A 24,107-nucleotide genomic window follows, 5' to 3' on the forward strand; every position below is an offset into this window, starting at 1 on the left:
TTTGATTTTCAGCAGTCTCTATTCCTCCTCCAGTCCCTCATAAACACCACTGTCTGGTATCTAGGGTACACTGGACCCTTATAATATATACTATTACCGTGGTGTGTCCTTCTACCTTGAGGCAAAATCGAGTTAAATTAAAAAAACTATTACTTAGTTAAGTCCAGAATGATATACAATGGTCATGTCCCAGAAAACCCCCAGTCCAAGGGTTATATACACAAAAAAAAACAGGAAAGACCTACTCTTTGATAAGAAACTAGCCCAAATATTTTTTTTAAAGTAAAAAATCTTTATTAGGACATACATTAGTCTAACGTGTTTCATGCCGAGGTGGGAACTTACTCATAGGCCGTCGGTCTCCCCTCCACATATATCCTTTTAAAGGGGGTAGTGACCAATAAAAGTGACATTCATGACATGACATTACACAATATATTATCAAATAGGAGCAAAGTTCAGTACATGGTAGTGAACCAATAGGATTGAGTTACATAAATTACATCACACTTGTATTATCCAATCAGTAAAAAAGGGAGTGTTTTCACAACAACTTTTTAACCCAGTGAAGGAAATCAGTGGATATAAGAGGTAAACATTTAGGCAGAAATAATGCCAATTTAAATAGCCGTATAGACCCGTACAACTTACTGGACACGTACAACCAGACAGCTGTTTAACAACAAAAGCTTAACTGCAATAAAGTTAAACTGCATAAATTATTTTGGGATTATTTCATGTTTACATGTTTTTAGTAGTAGTGAAATTAAAGAAAAGACCCTTATCTGGAAAACACTGGGTCACACACATTACAAATAATAGATCCTAAACCCATGCCTCAATAATCTATGCATGTTACATAAAACCTGCTGGACTGAAATTTGTGTCTTTATATGTAAAATAATGCCTCTGACCGTGTAGGTGTTGTAAAAAACATAGAGGGGAGAACAATGAACAAATTAGCACTTGGCCAGAAACCCATGGCAATTAATCAGATTGGTTTAAATAAAGGTGGCTGAAAAACACTTATCACTGATTGGTTGCCAAAGGTTAATACACGGTACAAATTTGTCCAGTGTTTATAAATAAGTCCCACTGTTAGTGATTAGTGAAAAGATGGGGGATGTCATTTATTATAAGCTTAAGCAAGGTAGGTTGAACATCCCTTATGAATACATTTATGTGTATATTAATTACTAGGCATTGTAATAATAAGCTTGGGTGTTTTCTTCTAAAAATTATTTTCACTGGCACGTTGAAGTAGAATGTATTTTTAAGGAAGCAAAATGTATAGTTTTAATTTGTACCCTTATGCTATTTTCAGGAAACATCATCTTACCTCACAAATGCCTCTCTTTGTTTATGACCTTTGTCAAAAAGAAGAGCCACTTTCCATTTTCTAAAGGCCCCTTCAACACCAGTGCTTGTCAGGTGTTCACGCCATCTTTTAGGTGCAGATTGCATCTGGGGCGAATAATGGGAGTGTCTTTCAATTTTGAAACCCCACTCATAAATTGTTTCATCAAGCCATCTGCCACTCTGTGCACTGTTAATTATGTAGTCTTTAGTCAGAACCCACTTCCCTGGAAAACAAATGAACTGTGAGCCAAAACATAAAGAAAATGGGTGCAGACAAATGGCAATTCAGAGCAGACTACCAGCTAAAATTCCCAATTACTTTTAAGTTTCTATTCAGCTTAGACAGTTTTTCCAGTGAAATTTACATATAAATATATATTACTTATTTATATATTTACTTACCTGCAGAACAGGCTGCAAGCCACTTTTCACTTCGGCATGGTTTTTTTGCGATGAGATGTGTGCAGTTTTCAAATTTCTACAATATTGTTTCAGAAAAAAAAATTTGGATTTGTCATTTATTTATCTGTCTGACTAAGAACTTTGTAAGTAAAATCTTTTTATATATGCATTATTTTTATATTGTATTGCTAAACTAGTACAGGTATGGGACCTGTTATCCAGAATGTTTAGGCCCTGGTGGTTTCCGGATAAGTAAAAAAAAAATGTACCAATGATACAGCCTATATGATGCACACCATATACTGTTAAACCATGATCTCCTTAACATTAACATAGCGTGAAGCTTCCCAGATTCAACATGCTACAGGTATGGGATTCGATATACGGCAACATGTTATCCAAAAAGTTCAGAATTTCAGAATAGTTGTCTACAATAGAATCCACTGTATTTAAATAATCCACATTTTTAAAAATGATTTCCTTTTTCTCTGTAATAACAGTAGCTTGTACTTGATCCAAACTAAGATATACTCAAAGGAGAACTAAACCACCATTAATCAAAAATCCACATCCCCTTCCTTCATTGGTCCCCATCCCTGCTTTCTCCTTCAATAGTACTTGGTTGAAAAAGTGTCCCTGGCATTAACCTAGGCATATTCATGCAGAGTATCGCAGCAGAGCTCTTCGGTGCGATCTTCTGTATCTTCGCGTTCCTCTCAGAAGTGAATGCCGACAAACTTAGAAGATTGCAGAAGAAAAAGAAGAGGAACCGAAGATACGGAAGATAGCACAGAAGAGCTCCGCTGCGCTACTCTGCATAAATATGCCATTTCAAAAGTTGCTTAGAATTGGCCTTTCTATAACATATTAAAAGGTGAACCACCCATTTAAGCATGCTCTAGTAAAAGCTGTGTTTCCTTTAGAAAGAATACTATAAGAATACTATAAACAAGCTGTTGTGTAGTCATGGGGCAGCCATTTAAGATGGAAAAACGACACAGATTACATTGCACATAACAGATAAGCCCTGTCCTAAAATGGCATTGTAATCTGCTATATAAACTGTGCCTTTTCTCCTTTTTCCAGCTTGAATGGTATGAATAGCCCCCATAGCTACACAGCAGTTTGTTTATATAAACTATAGTAGTCTTTCTGAAGCAAACACGCCAGTTTTACCAGTGCAGGCAACACTACATTATATTTTAATTACTTTTTATCAATTTCAGTTTTTGGTGTTATTGTTCCTTTAAAAACAGAGGAGTCAGAGTTGGAGTCAAAGGATTTATGTACTGACTCCACAGCCCTGGTCTAATATTTGCTTCAAAGACTGCAGTTACTTTGTAAACATTAATGAACAGTTGACCCTCAATTCACACCAAAAGTATATGACAGGTAGACATACCAAAATGATAATACAGATACAGTAACTTGCACATGATTTAGACACAAAACTTACGGCACAGCCTGCAATTGAGTCCTGTACTAACCATCTGCCCTATAGCAGGCAGTAAAGATAGGATAGTTTAATTTAGTTGGAGGAGCAGAGTAAAGCATAGACCTGGACACAAGTGCTTGCAGAATAAGCACTAAGGGGTGTAGAATGGCGCATGTCCATATCATTGGTATAACCACTTTAGGCTACTGCTAAACAAGCATACCCTCTTCAAGCATAACTGATGGGATGATTCAGGAAGCTACAATTCACTAATTGGATATTAGACATTTGATCGTGAAGATCAAGTTTTAGCACTAAACATTTGTTTAACTGGTAGTCAGTCGAATGCAAAATGTTCTAATCTGCTATTCATGTGAAAAAGTAAGTACACCTATTGGCATTTTTTGCCTATTTTTTATCAAACATATATTTAACAATATTGATAGATAAAGGTGATATAACAAATGTCATGCACCATACAAGTTTTGCATGAGTACACCCCTACATTTAGCACTAACTGAAATGCCTAAAATTATATACAGGTGCCCCAGATCAGAATTAGAACATCATTATAGAATTAAAGCAACCGGTCTTAATTTAAACCTCCGACATTTTGTTTGCTCATTGTTGCTGCAGTGTGTGGCATCACCATGTCTAGACTTAAAGAACTCTCTGAAGCCTTTAGAAAGAAGGCCTCTAATGTACTTGTAAAGTGTAATCGTGTCCCTTCGCAAGCGATCATCAATACACAGAGAAGATTTCTTCTCTTGGCCCAGGCCAAGTCATCTCAGCAAATACAACTCGAGAGCAGAAAGCAAAACGCTGAAAGAATTCTCTAAGAACCCCAGAGTGTTATCACAGGACCTACATGTAGCTCTAACCCCTGGTGATGTCAAAGTGCATGAGAATTGGATCTACACAAGAGGTGTACCAGGAGGAATTTTTTTGCGGTCCAAGAGCACCTAAGCAAACACCAGGTCTCCTGGAAATATGTCCACCAGAAGTATCTGATACCAACTTTAAAGCATGGAGGTGGAAATGTTATCATTTGGCCCTGCTTTGCTGCATCAGGGCCTGGGCAGCTGACCCTCATAAAATCCACTTTAAATTCTTCTTTGCACCAGTAGGTGATTGGGGGTGAAATCACCTGTCAGGAGATTGAAGGTCTACCAAAAGTGTACCTTCCAACATGACAATTACCCTAAATATTATGGCATAATAAAAGGGTTCTGGAAAGGGCAAGTCACATCAGTTGATAAACCAAATGTTTGCAGGTGGAATTGTTAAAAAAAAAATCCTTGCAAAGTCTCCAGTCAGACAGGTCTGTTTTAATTAATGCAAAAACAACCTATAGCCTTTGTAGCCAAAATGCATTCTTAAGTGCATGGTAATACAAAATATATGCTTACCTCAGAATCAATAAATATACAATCAAGTTTAAATAGCAATTCAACAAGAGATTCTTTCTCTCTGCCCCTGAATCCAGTGAACTGCATAATATGTTTTCTTGAAGTTACTTCCATCTGCAAATTAAATAAGGCATTGTAAATTAAACACTTAGTTTTATTTTTTTCCCCCGAATACAGAGTTGATCATTTGTTCTTGATATATACGAGTTGGCATAAGCCAGAGTTGCAAACAGGAACAAATGCTATCAATGAAGAGTTACAACCAAGGTACCAAACACCAAGTGGCGTGATAAAATACTTCAGCATCAAATATGTATAAATGTATTACATATAGATTATGGAGATATTAAAATTATGTTCCTTCGCAGGAGCAGTTTAAATTAACTTAGTATTTCTTGGTATACAACTTGAAATGGCACATATTGCCTATTGGTTGAGTTTTTATTATTTCATATAATGCTCTGCAGCTCCAGAGTTTGGAATTTATAGGTGAAGTCCAGCATAAAATATAATTTTGGTATAATATAGATAGACCTAATCAAAGCAATTTGTATTTATGGTTTGCAAATTCTGAGACTTCTGCTTCAGCTTGCAACTAACAATTTTGTTCAGTTGCCAGGGTCATTGACCCCAGTAACCACAAATCAGAGGTTGTGAGAATTGATTGTTATTATTCCTATTTTATTGCTTGAGTCAGAACCTCTACTATTCATCGACCATTTTCACTAGTCATCTGTTGCCTGATAAATAATCACTAACATCCAAACTATCGTTAAATCCCCCAAACCTTTTCTCACTACACTAAGGCATTCAATTGATCTGTTGCTTGTTGATGGTAAACCAGTTATCCCAGTGATGATTTAAAGGGCCTTCTCAATTCCAGTAGCCCCATTATACTCCTATCAATATCTCTGTATCCTTTTGCTCCATTGTGCAGTCCAAGTCCTGAAAACCACAACCCCATTATACTTCATATATTTGTATGTGCACTGCACAGTGCATGCGGAAGAAAAATTCTATTGTGCATATTTTTAAAAACAGTGTGCAACATCTGTTCAGAGAGAAAAGTATATAATATAGCTTAAAGTTTGATACTCTAGCTGATTAAAGAGTAGTCTCAGTGGGCTGTACTCAACAAAGCATCACTCTTTTGTGAAAATTATAATAATAAAATGTTTCTCCCTAACAGTACTCATTTTTCAGGAGTTAAATTCTAAACTAATTGAAAAATACCATAATGTGGTATTAAATAAAAAAAAATTAAAGAAAAAAGTTCAATCACAGTTAGGGATGGGCACATTTTTTTCGCCTTGTTTAGCCGAAAAAATGATGCCCATAGACTTGTATGGCTTTGTGTGTCAAAATAAAAAGAAGCGCGTCAAAAAAATTTCGCCACGCAACAAAGTTTTTTTGACGCCCATAGACTTTAATGGGTGTCGGCGACATTTCGCCGAAGGCAAATTTTTGGCGAATCGCAACGGGTCAAATTCGCCCATCCCTAATCACAGTATGCAAAGTAAGAAAGGGGAGAATATAGATATTTTATTAAATATAATATCTGTGGTACAAGGGTCCTTTTGATACCAGCTTGCTTCTAGTGGCATGAGGGTCAGTAAAAACTGGACCTGCACCCAATCCTAACCCACAAAACCTTAACCTGCACCCAAATCTAACTGGCAAAATGTTCCATTTTAGGACCTGCATCCAACCCACTCCCATGTCTTCTGACTCTGCAAGCTACTTCTGTGTGCACCTCTGGTTAAAGGGGAACTTTTGTGAAAATGAAAATTTTATATATGCTTCATCATGGTGAAATAAGAAACTTTCTAAATACAATTGATTAAAAATTCTGTGCTCTTTCTGAAATAATCAAGTTTACCGTCACTATCCCTCTGTCAGCATCTGTTTCTCTTCATTCTGTCTTTATGCAGCAGTTTTGTGTTAAGATTTTTCATTGACAGATCTCATAGATCTTTTTGATCCCTTTCCTATCAGATGCATTATAGTTAACTCAAATAACCGATTCCAGTACAAACAAAATTTAACAAAATACATGACTTCGGCACAAATTCTGGTGATTTTAATAAGGTGAGCTTGGATACATCTTCTAGGCAAAAGGAGCTCCCCTAAAAGAAATTGGATTTCACTGTGATTCAAAATCAGACTCCCAACTCCTGCATGAAGAGAGATTGAAGAAAGACAGCTGCTGAGAGGGGGTAAAAGGTAACTTGGATATTTCTGACTACGGTTCAGAATGTTTAATTGATTATATTTAGAAAATGTCTTATTTCTGTATGATGAAGCTTGTATGAAATTTTCAAAATAGTTCCCCTTTAAAAGACAGGGGATTTTTGGGAGTAGGAGTGTACATCCCCAGTCTGACCCACAACTAACCCTAATCTGCAAATGGTTGGCCAAATTCCAACCCTCTGATCACCACAGGTGTCAGGTAAACCCGCACGTCACTACTTGCTTCCCAATGACATGGGAACAAGCCACAAAATCTTGTCCCTCTGATTTTTTAATGCCACATGCCTATGGTACAGGGAAAGAGTTGAAAACGGCTTTTTAAAAGGTAAAGGTGGCTCTCACGTTCCGATATACTAATTAAGCTATTTTTCTATGAGACTCTGTCAGTTGATATTGAGATTTGAGTTGGAGTTTAAAGGAAAACTATACCCTTCAAACAATGTAGGTCTCTATAAAAATATATTGCATAAAACAGCTCATATGTAAAACCCTGCTTCATGTAAATAAACCATTTTCATAATAATATACTTTTTAAGTAGTGTGCCATTGGATAATCATAAATAGAAAACGGTAATTTAAAAAAATAAGGGCCGCCCCCTGGGATCGTAGGATTAACGGTGCACACAAACATAACTAACAAACTATACTTGTTAGGTCACATGAGCCAATTAACAGACATAGTTCTGTCTTTTGCTTCCACACTTCTTACTGTTACATTTAGAGCTGCAGTATTTCTGGTCAGGTGATCTCTGAGGCAGCACACAGACCATCACGAAATGGTGGTTCAAGGCAAGAGATGTAAAAGGGCAATATTTACTTAAATATATATTCCAGTTTGAGAACATTCTTTAATATGCCAGTTAATTTGATATAAACTGTTTTGGGGGTATAGTTTTCCTTTAACATCCTCCTCTCCTGTAATTAGGGTTGTCACCTTTTCTGTAAAGTTTTACCGGCTGGTGGGGGCGGGAACAAAAGGGGCAGGCCGTGATGTAAAAAGGGGCTGAGCCACGTACCTTGACGCAAAAGGAAGCGAAGCAACATCAGACAATGATGAGCCTATGAGTAAGTGCCTGAATAGGCATGAAACGCACTAGGACTTGTCCCAACATGTCCTAATAAACTTTTATTGTTTATTGATTTTTTGGAGGCACTCACAGTTTTGGTTTCTAATTTCTGCCTTTGGACTGAGGCGAACTGTGAGTATGCCCTTCCGTTCCCATTATTGGCTTCTAAGATTGTTTTCACTTTCAGTAGTGCTCTCATGAGTTGGCTGCACCATTTCCTTCCTTGTAGATGTAACATCACACAATAGCCAGAAGGCCAAAAAAAGTTACGGTTTGAGCGAATTGGGGGCGGGCCAAGGACTTTATTTTTTTTTAAGGGTATTACAAATTTACCGCAATTACATTGCTGGTTAATTTATAATGCCGGCCCCAGCCTTGGCAGGTGTTTTATCCGAAAAATACCAGCCCGGTGGCCAAGGCCACCATCAGGGGGGGACAGGGGGAGAGTTGTAGGGGGCCCGGCCACGCCACACTTATTTGATTAGCCGGCCCCCCGTCTTTCTGAGAGCTGCTGACTTCGGGAAGGCATGGACGTTTAAGGGGCCCTGGCCACCAATCTTCTTATAATGTGGGGGGGCCCGAGCCACCAATTTTTTTTGCTCATGTGGGGTCCTAGCCACCAATAATTTTAAATGGAGGGGCCCTGGCCACAAATGTTTTTTTTTTATGGGGGGCCCTGACCACCAATATCTTTTTATTTTTTATTAACATGTGGGAACCATAGCCACCAATATTTTTTCGTTTTTTTAATGTGTGGTGGGGGGCGGACCTGTAAGTGGGGCTTGCAGTTGGCGCAGCCCAGGGGGCCCAGGAAATTTTGTCGTATGGAGCCCTGTGATTCCTGATGGTGGTCTTGCCGGTGGCAACCCTGCCTATAATTAGGGTTGCCACCTTTTCTGGAAAAAAATACCGGCCTTCCTATATATTTATCTTTTTTCCCTATTAATAACATTGGCATCAACCATCATTTTTACCAGCCAGGCCGGTAAAATAGCGGCCTATTGGCAACCCTACCTATACTGTGAATGTCTCGATTGTCATTGAAAGGCACAAGGTGCAATGTTTGCTTTGGTGAAACTAAAAGCAAATTCTTGGAAAGGAAGATTGAGAAGTAGTTTATTGTCAAGGTGGCCCTGACCTAAGCCTGGTGTTAATACAGCTGCAGCCAAGGGACAGCTTTCACTTTATTAAGGAGAGATAAACAGAACATCTGCCTCTTCCTGGGCTTTATTAAGTAAATATACACAAAACTAAGCAAAGGTCTCCCTAAAGACTGGATACAGACTGACATACAAAAGAGAGGGAAGAAATACACAGAAATCAGGGTGGAATTGACAAGTATTACAGTAAACACGTTGCCAGTTTATGCTTCAGATACAGCGTCTAGAGACGAGTCATATAAACATATATAACTTACTGCGCAGGCTGTACTTTCATCCGACTATTGACTAGGGAATCCCAGCCCATGTCCCAGCACATGCGCCGGACCTCTAATGTAACTCCCGGCTTCAGCTCGCAAACTGATGACGCAGGCGTCACATGACTGTACCACGTGTCACCGGTGATCCTCCCGAAACTACCGCCCAGGGAAATAAATTGGCCAATGAGAAATGAAGCGTCAAGTCTCTATAGCGACGCTTGTTTCCAACGCGCTCCCGCTGGGCTCACTGCTAGAAATATCCCAGAGAAAAGTGGGCGAGCTGGAAAACAAAAAAAAAAATCGGCGCATACGCAGATTGAGCGCAGTTTAAACGTGACGTCATGGGGGCGAAAATGGCCGCAGTTAAGTAAGAAGGACTGAGAAAATTACTAGTGGCAATTTCTAAATTGCATCGCGGATTAGGGGCGAAGTAAATGTAGCGGTTAAGGACATCCAGGAGAGGACTATCCGCTCTACAGGTAGTGACTTCGTTCCTTTGCTTTTCCTTTAACCGTGACTGCATAATACTGGCACACGTTGTCATATCCTGTTGCATAATGATGTCATACTGTGCTACGTCATCAATAGTAGGGGAATAATCACATGCAGATGCAGGGTACATCCATATCTGAAATGTGTCTATTACTGTATCAATCAGATCTTCCTATTTCACTTCCACAAATCAGCTTTAGATAAGGAGATGGACGTGTGGGCAGCTTTGAAGGATCAGTCTCTTGATTGGAGAAACAGGGCTCTGGGGAAGATGCTTGATTTATATCAGAGTTGTGCAGCCTTTTACAAGTAATAGTGAGTCCCTTATTTGCAGGGTCAGACTGGAGCCTTGGGGCCCACAGGGGCTGCAAAACAAAGGGCCCTCCTGGCAGTAGGGTTGCCACTTTTTCTTGAAAAAAATACCGGCCTTCCTATATATTTATCTTTTTTCCCTATTAATAACATTGGGATCAACCATCATTTTTATACTGGCCAGGCCGGAAAAATACTGGCCAGGTGGCAACCGTACCTGGCAGTCCCTGGGGGGCCCCTCACAACTTCTAAACTCGTGGCGCACATCAGCTGTTCAGCCAGGGAAGCAGTTCTGGGCCCACCAGTTTTTTTTTTTCCATTGTCCCGCCAGCCCAGTCAGACCCTGCTTATTATTCATACTACATTTGAGTTGGGGATGACACACAGATGTCCGGTCTCCAGGATTTCTCCGGAGTTACCTGTTTCTTAGGGTTCATATATTGTAACCTCCGCACACCTGTAGTTCACTCTCCCTGCTTATGATGGTGCTGGACTTCCGTAGACCGGGCAAGGTCCCTTAGCAACAGTGAAGAGAAGTAACCGGATCTGCACACACACACAACTTTTAGCAGTCGGGGAATATCCCCTTTTATTGTGCCACCAACAAGATCAACGTTTCGGGGGGTTGACCACCGAAACGTTGATCTTGTTGGTGACACAATAAAAGGAGATATTCTCCGACTGCTAAAAGGTGTGTGTGCAGATCTGGTTACTTCTCTTCACTGTTTCTTAGAGTTGCCCCCTGACCCCTTTAAAACTGAACACATTTGGAATCCACAGCCTGCATGGCTAATTATCAATTCATTTAGATGCATGCTGCAGACTGAACTGATTTATGTGCAGCCATGCATCTAAATGATTTGCTAATTAGCCATTCAGGCTGTGGATTCCATATGTGATTGGTTTTAAAGGGGTGAGGTGGCAACCCTACTATTTCCGCAGCTTTTCCCCCAACAATCCTCTCAACTCCTCTCACAGTTCAATGTGCGCATGCTCAGTGCAAATGCTTGGTTTATTTGACACCATGAGGATTCAACGGCCATCCGTTTTTTCCAGGTGTCATTCTAAGCACATCTCTGTCTTCAGCACGTTGACATCTCTGATGACACGTACATTTATATTGTCCTTGAGCAGACTATGGGGCTGTAAAGTTCTTTAAGCCCACAGGCAAGAACCTGTATCAGGTTTGATAACCACAGAATAGTAGCAAAGTGGTCAGGTTTCTTGCAGAAATTTCCTGACCGTGTAGCTGGTACAGACATCGTCTGGATAGTGATTCTCAGGTCAAGGTAGGCAGAATACCAGCAGTCTTGTAGTAAGGCTATAACTCAGTAGTAGTAGTAGTCAGGCAAACCATGCTGCAGCTTGCGAAGACCTTACCTATGTGTGATGATAAGCCACCGGACTTTGGCCTAAAATGGAATGGGTGATTGACAGCACAGTATAACTATTGACAATATGTTCCTTCTTAAACCTATGGCTGACTTAGTATAATGCACCTGGGAGTCTCATCCACCTAGCATCAATTTTAAATAAATAAAAAGCAAAAGTGTGTGTCTTCCCCAACACCTCATGCTTTGCCATAATTTTGGCGTCTTCCGTTAAAGCATTAGCTAATACATAAAAACATCCGTCCTCCCGGGGCGGCAGCCAATCCGGAATAGATTACATATGCACTCATCCACCACTCTCTCCTTAGATCTCACTAGCACCAATCCGTTTACAAGATTTAAGTGGATAGCTAATCAGAGGCAGCAGCAAGCGGTGCCCTGTCAGGTCCAGTCCAACTATGACACATCTGCCTCCTTCCAACTGGGGCACAAATCCCTCCTTACATTACAAAGGTGTGTAACAAATCCACCAATCAGAGACCAGATCCAACTGGTACACATCTCCCTTCTTCCATCACAGAGGTGTGTATCGAATCCACCAATTGGAGTTGAATATGGCTGCCCACATGCAGCTTCTCTTTTTTTCAGTTCAGTTGTTTTCAGATTGTTCCCGAGAAATAATAGCTTTTTTCAATTACTTTCCATTATTTATTTTTTATGTTCGTGTCTCTGGTGTTTCAGTCTGGCAGCTCAGTAATTCAGGTTCAGACTCTAAACAGTTACATTTTGCAACATTTAGTTGATACATTTCTCAGCAGCATCTCTGGAGTATAAGAAACTATTGTATCATTTCTAACAGCTGCCTTTAATGAAACTCACGGATTCTTCTCAGCAGGGACAAAGATAAGAAATCAACTAAATGTATCAATTTAGAACAGTTTACAGGGTTGGCGGCCCCCCGCCAGAGCTGCTTTAGAAGGTGAAAAATTACACTTTACACTTCAATATTAGAAAAACGATCATAAATAGAAACTAGAAAGTAATTGAAAAATCGAATTGATCTATCTGAAAACAACTAGTTGTTTGAAGGTGAACAATCCCTTTAAATACCTCTATGCCTAACGTGACCAGAACATCTCTATTCAGAATATGGTCTGATGTTATAAATCTCGTAGGGGTGTATTATTACTTTCTGGTCAGGGTTATTTAGACTGGTAGTGTTAAAGGATGAGAGAACCGAAACACAACACTGCAACTATTTTTTAACTTTTTTTTACAGCTTTTGACCCCATGATCAATATTTTTAATGACTTTATATAAAAGTTGTTTTATTAGAAATCCACTTCTGAATACTGAAAATTATTTTCTATTGGGTTCATCGAACACAATAAGCATTACTAAAACAATATCATTTTAATCTTGTTTCCTTTAGTATTTAAATTCACAATCACAGCAAGCAGGGAGGTGCCATTTTGAGAACATTTGTTAAATCAAGCTTTGTATCTTCCCAAAATCTTGTTTATGTACCAGAATGCGTGACTGGATACACATGCCCATGCACTGGCTACACAATATAGGAAATGCTGTTTAGAACAGTCGGTGACCCCTCTGCCAGCACTGCTTCAAGGAAACACAAGAATGTAAGTGGTATATGCAAGTGTGTTGGTATATTAGTGGTGTATTGTGCAAGTTAATGTGGATGTTTTTAGTATTGTTAATAAAGTTTCAGTTGCAGGGGAAGAGAAATATTTTGAAGAAGGAGAAGTGGCATAGCCTTTAAGGCAGTGAGAAGATAGGGACAGGAGCTGTGTTGAGGGAGAGATCAGGAACCAAGAAGGAGATATAGGCGCTCCAGATACAAAGGATACAAGAAGAGTGAATAACTGTTGGTGAATTATAATTGCAGTTGTCAAAATGAATTAAATTCTCGTTAAGAACCAAGTCTCACATATTCGATTTCACAAGAAGGTGAAAAATAAAACGTTAAAATTCAGTATTAGAAAATAAGAAAAATAGAGAGCAATTGGGGGAAAAAAATATTTATTTCTGATGTACCTTTTCAACTGAAAAAGTGTTTAGAAGGTGAAGTCCCCCTTTTCAGAAAGTTTAGCTGCTAAATCATTTGTCACACAAATCAGAGTTAAACAGAGAGAGCAAACAGGGCTTGACATCTTGCCCAGTTAAATCCCATCTTAATAATCAGGGCAATCGTTTAGGGGTTACACATGGCTCTTCAAAGATTGTTAGGCACTATTCAATGCTGACCACTATTCTGACTCCAATTGCTGTGATAGTGACTAATTTCCCAGTGAAACCTTTCTGCTTTGTCTGTAGGGAGCAAGTACAACCACTGTGGGCAATCTTTGCCAGATAGCTGAACTGTAAGGATACCTGAGGGTCTAGTGGGGCGGTCCGTCTCACTCCTTGTGGCTTTGCCCACATCGGTCTTCTTAATTTTTCTAGTTGACCTGCACGTCCTTTTATTTTTGGCACGCTGCATGACATTATCACACCTGGCGCATAATTCAAATATTTAAAGGTGCCATGATCTAATTCCCTTTGCCCAATGTAGGGCTATTGTAGATCTGTATGGCTGCCTGAACCGACCTTTACCTGTAACTGATCATTCTTCCGGATCCTGACTCTGTACTGCACTGATTGATTGATTGGTTTTGACCCATGCCTGTTTCTTTGACTACAATTAGTTCTTTTCCCGTTACTTATGTGATTGTATTAGAGAGGGTACAGAGAAGGGCAACTAAGCTGGTAAAAGTTATGTAAAATCTTAGCTATGAGGAAAGACTGGCCAAATCGGGGATGTTCACACTGGAGAATAGGCACTTAAGAGGTGATATGATAACTATGTATAAATATATAAGATCATATAATAATCTCGCTAATGCTTTATTTACCATTAGGTCTTTCCAGCTGACACAAGGTCACCCATTCCGATTAGAAGAAAAGAAGTTCCGCCTAAATATTTGGAGGGGTTTTTTACAGTGAGAGCTGTGAAGATGTGGAATTCTCTCCCTGAATCAGTTGTACAGGCTGATACATTAGATAGCTTTACGAAGGGGTTGGATAGCTTTTTAGCAAGTGAGGGAATACAGGGTTATGGGAGATAGCTCATAGTACGAGTTGATCCAGGGACTAACCCGATTGCCATTTTGGAGTCAGGAAGTATTTTTTTCCCCCTCTGAGGCAAATTGGAGAGGCTTCAGATGGTTTTTTTTTTTTTTGCCTTCCTCTGGATCAACTAGCAGACAGATGGACGTGTGTCTTTTTTCAACCTTACTTACTATGTTACGTTCCGGTTCCCTTGCCTGTCCAGAACTCTTGTCTTGGTTCTCTCACTTTAAGACTTGGCGGCATCTGAGTAGCAAAGAGCTCCTCCCGAAGTGAAAGGCAACTGTTCTAGGCGGAATCGTAAGCCATGACCTTAACTTTGGTGGTAAAGTTTGAAGCAATCTTTTTGAGTCTGGGCAATTTTGTAGACGTTTGTAGTATGAAATACTGGATCCCCAAGGTTTTCATCACAAGAGATAGGATAAAAATAATGAGCGCATGGTGAGTGAGTTTAATATCCACTTCTCAGTGCATGAGTTTTAATGAAATCTACTTTAGATGGTCTGCGCATTATGTCTAAGCACACATCACCCACTATTACTCAGCCTAAGTCAAGTCTTTGTGCATAGGGAGCATCAAAAGGACCATTGCACTGTTGATGTACCTTATGAACTCTGAGAATGTCTTGCCCCAACAAGAGCAGGATTTCAACATCCTTTTCAATAGCAGGAATCTGATTAGCCAGGTGCTTTAAGTGGGATTGGTGGTATTCAGCTTCTGGTGTGGGAATCTTTCCCTGTTGTAAGGCATCTCATCACATTTAATTAGCGTAGTTAAAGGCAGATCAATGTTAACTTTGATTGAGCAGACAATGTACCCATTAGTCTTTCTGCCCAGGGTCTCTATACGACCAGCACAGGTATTGAGTGTATATGGTTCTGCATCGCCTTTGATGTTGAAAATCTCTAAGAACTGTGGCCTTGCCAGAGATCTGTTGCTTTTATCATCAAGCAAGTCTTTATTGCTTTCTCTGCATGTCCTTCAGGATATACTTGGACTAGTTGTACCTTGACACAGGACTTGAAACTATAGCCTTCCCCTTCCGTACATGAAGTTGAAATCTTTGTTGAAGCCGGAACACGTCCTTGTTCTTCCCCTCCATGATTTGAGGGGGGGTTGGACACTGTGGACTGTCAGGAAGAGGAGTTGAATGCATTGCTCAAACATGCTTGTCAGTGATGCACTTTGTACACATAACAGTCTTGCAGTCCTTAAAGGGATACTGTCATGGTAAAAATAATTTTTTACAAAATGAATCAGTTAATAGTGCTGCTCCAGCAGAATTCTGCACTGAAATTCATTTCTGAAAAGAGCAAACAGATCTTTTTATATTCAATTTTGAAATCTGACATGGGGCTAGACATATTGTCAATTTCCCAGCTGCCCCTGGTCATGTGACTTGTGCCCGCACTTTAGGAGAAAAATGCTTTCTGGCAGGCTGCTGTTTTTCCTGTTATCTTGTGTTAGGGAGCTGCTATCTGGTTACCTTCCCATTGTTCTTTTGTTTGGCTTCTGGGGGGAAAAAGGGAGGGGGTGATATCACTCCTACTTGCAGTACAGCAGTAAAGAGTGATTGAAGTTTATCAGAGCACAAGTCACATGACTTGGAGCAGCTGGGAAATTGACAATATGTCTAGCCTCATGTCAGATTTCAAAATTGAATATATATAGAGAGAGAGAGAGAGAGAGAGAGAGAGAGAGAGAGAGAAATGCGGAACGCACACCTACAGCCAAAATAAAAGATTGGGTGCCAGTCTAGAAAAAACTTAATAAGTACTGTGGGATGACGGCACACCAAAAAAATCCAGCAACACAAATCTTAGTAAATAAGTAGGAGGTTTATTGGACTGAACCAACGTTTCAGTTCCTCACAGGAACTTTCATCAGGGAGTGTTGTGTGTGTGTGTGTGTGTATATATATATATATATATATATATATATATATATATATATATATATATATATATATATATATATATATATATATATATATATATATATATATATATATATATATATATATATATATGCAGAATTCTGCTGGAGCAGCACTATTAACTAATTCATTTTGTAAAAAATGTTTTTTCCCGTGACAGTATCCCTTTAAAGAAATGGTCTGAGGAGGCACAGCATTTATAGCAAACCCCATACTCCTGGAGAAATTCCTTGCGCTCCTGAAATGACGTGAGTGTGGTTTCTTCTGAATTGGACACTAAAGGTTGGGATCCTCCGTTTTCCCACCAGAAGACGTTTTGTCATTAGAAGAGGTTGTAGCACGAGGGATGTGTTTCTGACCGACACTGTTCCTTGCAAGTCTCTGTGTTTAGTACCTCCATTGTCATGCCTTGAAGACGATGAATTAGGAAGATTGGGCTCACTAAAGCTGAAGCTTGGATCATTTTTGATCCAGGCATGGTCACTGATGAATTTTCAGAAATATTAGACTGAAGGGAAGGATACATTATATTGCTTCTTGTACTTTGAGCCTTTTGTGGCCCACTTCTCTTGCAACCCATATGGTAGCTTCAACACTACTGGGTTCACACCATGAGCTGTATCCAAGTAGGTCTTGTCCTTGTCCTGAGGGGGTCAGCCTTATCTAACTCCAGCTCCATCAGAAAAGTTCTTGTGATTGTCCTTGTTGGGTTTTCTTGGGAAGAATTGTATTTTTTTAATTAAGGCAGTTTCTATGGCTTCAGAGCTACCATAGGTATGTTCAAGTCTCCCCCCCGAGCAGCAGCGAGACCTGCATCTGTGTAGATTACTGTGAAACAGAGAACACCAACAGAACAGGTGGCAATAAACAGCAGAGTGGAATTAACAATGATCGGCAACAGAGGACCTGCAAAAGAAAAAGCATTTTGGCACTTACATACTGAAAACAATGTAAGTAGAACTATGCACAAACCATCAATTGGAATTTAACAGTCCTTCACTATAGAAGGTATAGAAGGCACATTCACCGACTACCACTGGAATCGGGACTCCGATCAAAGGTGATTCCTTACTACTGCTATTACAAGATCCAGCACGCAGCGGGCGGTCGGAAGCAGACATAAGAACACCTACAATTTAAGGCGCAGTCACTCACGTAATCTGTGTAAATAGATCTTATTATAATTAGGGCTATTTATTAAAACGGTAATACACTATTGGCCATTTTCTTACCTCCCCCCAGGGACTGAAGATTATAGAAACTTTGCAAGCACATCTTTTATTGAACTATTAATACGTGGATGGTTGGGTCCATAAACGATTCTGGTGCTGCTACAATTGACTAATCTATTGGATTTAGCGAGGTGCTCATCTTGTTTTATTGAGTGTTATAGCAGAACTCTGAGAGCAGTGTATACAGCAATTTAAGCAGGAACAATGACACAATAACAGTTCTTGACACTCATAGGGTACAATGTGTTCTTGTATGACCATGTGCTTACAGGGAGTTGTTAGCTTGCATTAAAGAAAATTATACCCCTCAAACAGTGTAGGACTCTATAAAAACATATTGCATAAAACAGCTCATATGTAAAACCCTGTTTCATGTAAATTAAGCATTTTCATAATAATATACTTTTCCAGTAGTATGTGCCATTGGGTAATCGTGAATAGAAAATTGCCATTTTAAAAAATAAGGGCCGCCCCCTGGGATAGTATTATTCACTGTGCACACATACATACCAAACAAACCATACTTGTTAAGTCACACGAGCCAATTAACAGACAGAGTTCTGTCTTTTGCTTCAACACTTCTTCCTGTTACAGTTAGAGTTGAAGTATTTCTGGTCAGGTGATCTCTGAAGCAGCACACAGACCATCATGAAATGGTGGCTCAAGGCAAGAGATGTAAAAGGGCAATATTTACTTAAATATATATTCCAGTTTGGTAAGATTCTTTAATATGCCACTTAATATGATGTAAACTATCTGTTGCTTAAGTATTCATTTTGGGAGTATAGTTTTTCTTTAAGCGTGTTAGCAGATTGACTATAAATGACTTGCCAGTGAGTGGAGACTTGATAGAACATACAACAGGTTATAGAATTCTAGTCCTTTTGACTAGTCTGACTCCAATTGCTTTGATAGTGAATGATTTCCCAGTCACAACAACTGTAGACAATCTTTGCCAGATAGCTGAACTCACCAGACACTTGGAATCCACAAAGGTTCTTTACTTGGGGTGGATGGACAAATGTTGGAGGTTAAAAGGAATATTTTCCTTACTAACCTTTAGAGCAGCTCCTCACACATGGAAAGCAGCAAGACAAAAGGATGACTGGAGGAACTAACACACATAAGGAAAGGAAATAGGAGGATTTACAAATAAGGAAACTGCTTGATGTATAGCTTGGTCACTATGTGGCAGTATACCAGTGTGTATGCAAATAAACAAACATGAATATTAATATAAAAAAAATTGCTGGGATAGCACAACCACAGTTGCATAGGTGACTGCATAATACATCACTGGGCAATTTTTAGGCATGCACTCCTTCCATTTCCTCTCATATTGATATTCAATTATGAATTCTTAACTGCAGACTGTTTGCTATGCTTATTGAGCTTTATCAGAAAACAAAAAAGCAAATGATTAAAAAAAAAAAATATAAGAAAAAGACTATTTTCAAATTGCCTTATCTACATTGTACTAAACATTCATCTTAAGGTTACCTACCTCTTTAAGACAATTGTCAACAAACAATTGCATTACTTACAAAATTAAAATTGCCAAGAGCACATTACCTGCAGACAACATTGCATCATTAATACTAAAGCAAAATCTGTGTAAATGCTTACTTGAGCTGAGCAGCCAGAGAGAAAGCATCTAAAGAGTTAAGATCTTACAATTTATAAGAAGTCTAATGTATTTTGAGTGACATGTGCAAGCTTTAAATAAAGCACTAATTATTCAACTACTGTCAAGTTCATCAGAAAAATCAATTACTTTTAAAGTGATTTATGTGAAACTGAACTGTGCTAGAAAGTTCACTTTGAAGACGACATTGAATAGATGGGGAAAAAATTCTGACTAAAACTCCTAACATCAGCCTTTAAAAGATGATATCTCATTCTCCCTCCTGCAAGGTTTGTGGCAAATATGTATCTTCTAAAAATGTACTATTTAAGCAAACATATCACTAATGCAGATTAGTTATGGAATTATAAAAATGCATGTGCCTTGTAAATGTCCTAGCATTAACAGCGCTACTTATGGGTTCCACTGGCAGCTCCCTCATTCTGCAAGGACTGGACAAAGAGAACGTGCAACATGCTGCTTCTGGTTGCAGTGTATGTGATGCTTTCAGTAAATGCCCAGATAGCCATATGGAGCACACTGAATTTGCAGATCACCCTTGAACAGATGAATGAGTTCTAACAAGAATCCATATGGTAAACAGTGATAGAAAGGTTGACTATAATTTAGCCTGGCACAGCAGCCCTGCACCTTTAAAAAAAATATAAATATCAATTACCTATAAACAAAGACTATTCATAGTCCAGTATATAAAAATATAGCTGCATAGCCTGCAAAACATGTCCATATGGCTCACTAGCAAACCCCTTAATTAGTTAGATTGCCGTTTTTAGTATGTTAATACAGGTATGGGACGTGTTATCCAGAATGTTCGGGACCTGGGGCTTTCCAAATAGGGGATCTTTTTATCATTTGGATCTTCATGCCTTAAGTCTTCTAGAAAATCATATACATATTAAATAAACCCAAAAGGTGGATTTTGCTTCCAATGAGGATTAATTATAACTTAGTCTATATATCTAGTATGAATCAAGTACATTGTACTGTTTTATTATTACAGAGAAAAAGTAATATGGATTATTTGGATACAATTTAGTATCTGGGAAACTGCCTTTCTGTAATTCCGAGCTTTCTGGATAACTGGTTTCCAGATAACAGATTCAATACCTGTACTAAAATGAAGCATATATCATAAAATAATATTGGTGTGAAAGACTTAATCTGCTAATAATGGATAAATTAAATATTTTTTTTAAATGTTATTGTAGAGAAACCATAGTATAAAAAATGCCCTGCTCTATTAAAACTGGTGTGTTTGTGTCAAACACTGCTATAGTTTATAAAAAATAAACTGTTGTGTAGTCATGGGACAGCCATTTGAGTTGAAATAGGGCTAAATGACAGTTGAAATAGTAGATAAGCACATAGAATACAATAGGTTTAGTTCTTACACAGGAATCCCATTGTATTCTACAGAGCATATCTGCTATTTTGCCTGTCCCTTTTGTCCTCTTTCTGGTTGAATGGATATCCCCATGGCTACATAGCAGCTTATTTATATAAACTATCATAGTGTTTCTGAAGCAAAAACACAATTTTTACCAGTGCAGGGTAACATTACATTATATTTTAGTTACTTTAAAACACTAATTTTTTGTGTTACTGTTCCTTGAAAATGTTTTACCATAATTTATGTGTAAGAGACATACCTGGTGGTCTAGTGGGGGGGACGGCAGGGACGCCTGCCGCCCCCTCGGCGGGGACGCCCGCCACGTCGTGCGGGTTCGGTTAGGCCGCAGGCGCCGGATCGCGTGGGCGCACGTTAGGCCGCAGGCGCCGAATATCTAGGGCGCGCGCGGCGCGCCTCTGTGATATTTAAAGGCGCAGGCGTGCTGATGTGTGACGTCAGCATGCAAAGGCGTGAAATTCAAATAGTATAAAAGGCCCATTCAGACTGCTGACTGATGCCCGTGATAGAACTTGTTTCTTGTGGTTCCTGAGCCTTGTGCGTTTGATCTGTTCTGAATCTAGTCTGTTTGATTACCCATGTTTGACCCAGCCTGTTCCTGACTATTCTGCATTCTGTATCCTGACCCTCGCCTGCCTACGACAACTCTTCCTGCTTAACCCCTTGATTGACAACCCGGTTTGACCCTTGCCTGCCTGACGATTCTTGATATCTGCTTGCCTCGACCCAGCCTGTCTGACGATTCTCTTGCCTGCTCCATTTGTACCGTGACCTTCGGCCCAAAAGACTCTGCTAACAGCCGTGCCCCTTCGCCAGCCAGAACATCTCGCCTTGCACCCCTCGTTAAGTCCAGGTGGCACCCAAGTAAGCTGAGGGCTCCTCCCGAAGCCCAACGGTGGTCACACTATTGGTGAAGCCGAGCCGAGACCAGGGTGCTTGGCATTTGTTCTGGTATCGGATGCCGGCCGTGACATTATGTAAGTGTAAAAGTGGATTATTTTATGTTTTATGAAAATACAGAACTAGATGCTTATTAGACTGCTTATTAATAGCTAATTTGTTAAAATGAGGACATTTTTAGCTGCCTCACTATCCTTACCAAACATACAAATATTTATTCTAATCATATCCAAAAAAAACAAAATATGCATAGCAATTCTATAAATGTTTACACTATGGTTAAATTCATAATCCTGTTAATTTGATACAAAATGAAAGCAGGTTTATTTTCTATGTATCATTTAAACAAGCTAACCTTAATTTGTACTATTGCATTCTGTGGAAAATATTTGTTTCTTCCTGCACAATTACTATTGTAGCTCTGCTAATCCAGCTAGTAAGTCTGCACTGTACAAGCCCATTTCAGCCACTTGGCAGCTTGAGTTAAAATTAAAAAGAATACTTAACAGTGGAGATTGTCAAGTGTGGAAATAATATTTGTCCAGCTGGACAGCTTTCTTTTGTACTGCTAAATGAATGTTGAGATTCTGTCTTCCTGAAAGCGCTTGTGTCAGTAAAGTAATGTGGACTGTTTGTGGTTTGACAGGGATTATTAAAATCAGATGAAGTGAAAGAAAGCGAATGGGGAAAAAGCAAAATTGACAGTGACACTCTTTATTATTTGCCGGCAGGATCATGATGAGTATGTTGATATGATGCTTTCTAAATGTTAGATTTCCTGTTAAGATGTGTTAACCAGCAAGCAAAATCAAGGCATTCCATGGAAACATACTCTTATTTCAGTAACAAATTGAGGCTTATAAAAACATGCAATCTGGTTAAAAAAAAAGAATCCTTATCCATGTGTACTCCCCTTACATCAAAATCCCATACAGCTATATATATATGCTAGTTTTAAACAGCACTCCTCACATTTGTGTAGTGCTATACAAGAAGGGGAAAGTGATTTTACGTAGCTTGCGCAGTAGTTTCAGTAAGAAATCAGAGCAACAATGCCCATCTGTAGATTGCAAATTTAATTGCCAGTTAAAATTAGGACAAACTTCTGAAAAGCTATACATTTTTAGTATGTTCACTCATTTTTATAATGTTTTAGAATTTTATTAAAGATATTGTAAAAACAAAAATAAAATCTTGGTTAATATAATATATAATAATTCTAAGCAACGTTCCAGTTTACGATCATTAAACATTTTCATTTGTTCAAAGATATTTGTAAGTGTAACTGCAAGTCGATGCATTTTAAGGCTGTCTCCTGGTTCTGACTATTGAAACCATGTACCACAAGGTATCTCTTCTCCAGCCAACACAAATCTATTTCATATGGCTTTTGTGACATTGCTTTAAAAGTCAGAACCATCAGTGCAAGAGAACAGTATGAGGTGGCAACTCTTAGCATTTTTCGCTGTACAGTGGTGGCCAATCAGTAACCACATTCTGCTCTGCTTTTGGGCAAGGACATGCCTACTACTCATTTGTAACAGACAATGGAACAAAGATGATCTATGGGGAGCTCCAATAAAAGTATAATTTTTAAAGTCCACTACTCTTTTTAGCACCACATATTTATCACAATAACAATAATAACATTTTTTTAGCACTTTTCTCCCTTGGAACTCCCGAGTTCTGCACTTGTGTTGACAAAATGGCGCCTTCCTGCTTCCTGTTATTGTGAATTCCAAGACTATAAAAAACAAGATTTAAATAATTTTTATAGTGTAAATTAAGTTTATTTTGCTTGACTGACATCATAAAGTACGATTTGGAATTATTTCTTAAGGTGACAGGTCCCCTTTAAAAATCTCAATAGAAGATGCATCTCATACGGTTTATGGCAAAGATTTACATACTGAGAGCACTGCATGGCAGAAAGCATGAGATCCAAAATATTTAGTGCTGCTCTGCTATTATTCATCACTTCCTTAATTATGAAAAAAATCCCCTTTAAAGACATTAATAAACAAATTACTCACAGTAATGCCATATTTTTGCCATTTTTATTTTCCATTTAGTTTACTTTACTTTTAGTAGCGCAAAATTAGTTTTTAATGAGTTTTCTTAAATAAAATCTTGGTCTGCACACATGTTCTTTGTAAATAAGCAGCATCCCAACTTTTCAAGACACGTTGTAGGCACAGCATTGGTTTTCCAAACAGGTGAAATCCCTAGGACTCTATGGGGTCAATTACAAATGCAGCCAAAAGTCCGGTCCTGCTGAAATTGTTGTGCTTATTCACTAAAGGCAGTGAAGTTAACATAGTAACATAGTAACATAGTAAGTAAGGTTGAAAAAAGACCATCGAGTTCAACTTTTTTTTATTTT

General features: G+C 38.8%; 2 protein-coding genes across 4 annotated transcripts in view; one reads left to right on the forward strand and one right to left on the reverse strand.

The window, feature by feature from the left end:
• The window catches only part of slf1.L (SMC5-SMC6 complex localization factor 1 L homeolog), a 48,702-nt gene extending 39,212 nt beyond the window's left edge, over positions 1-9,490 (reverse strand). The window contains exons 1-4 of one of the 2 annotated variants that reach the window (XM_018264643.2): positions 9,340-9,490; positions 4,606-4,719; positions 1,762-1,837; positions 1,340-1,583 (exon numbers count right to left, since the gene is read on the reverse strand). In XM_018264643.2, the coding sequence (XP_018120132.1) occupies positions 1,340-1,583; positions 1,762-1,837; positions 4,606-4,719 (434 nt within the window). In that variant the 5' untranslated portion in view covers positions 9,340-9,490. Of the gene's footprint in view, positions 1-1,339; positions 1,584-1,761; positions 1,838-4,605; positions 4,720-9,339 lie in introns of those variants that run through there. The other variant, XM_041568498.1, reaches the window with a different exon arrangement.
• A 105-nt stretch (positions 9,491-9,595) lies between these two features.
• The window catches only part of kiaa0825.L (KIAA0825 L homeolog), a 194,797-nt gene continuing 180,285 nt past the window's right edge, over positions 9,596-24,107 (forward strand). The window contains exon 1 of one of the 2 annotated variants that reach the window (XM_018264630.2): positions 9,596-9,821. The gene's annotated coding sequence lies outside the window, so the exon portion shown is untranslated. The remainder of the gene's footprint in view (positions 9,822-24,107) is intronic. The other variant, XM_018264625.2, reaches the window with a different exon arrangement.

This window comes from Xenopus laevis, chromosome 1L, assembly GCF_017654675.1.
Source record: "Xenopus laevis strain J_2021 chromosome 1L, Xenopus_laevis_v10.1, whole genome shotgun sequence".
NCBI classification, from domain to species: domain Eukaryota; kingdom Metazoa; phylum Chordata; class Amphibia; order Anura; family Pipidae; genus Xenopus; species Xenopus laevis.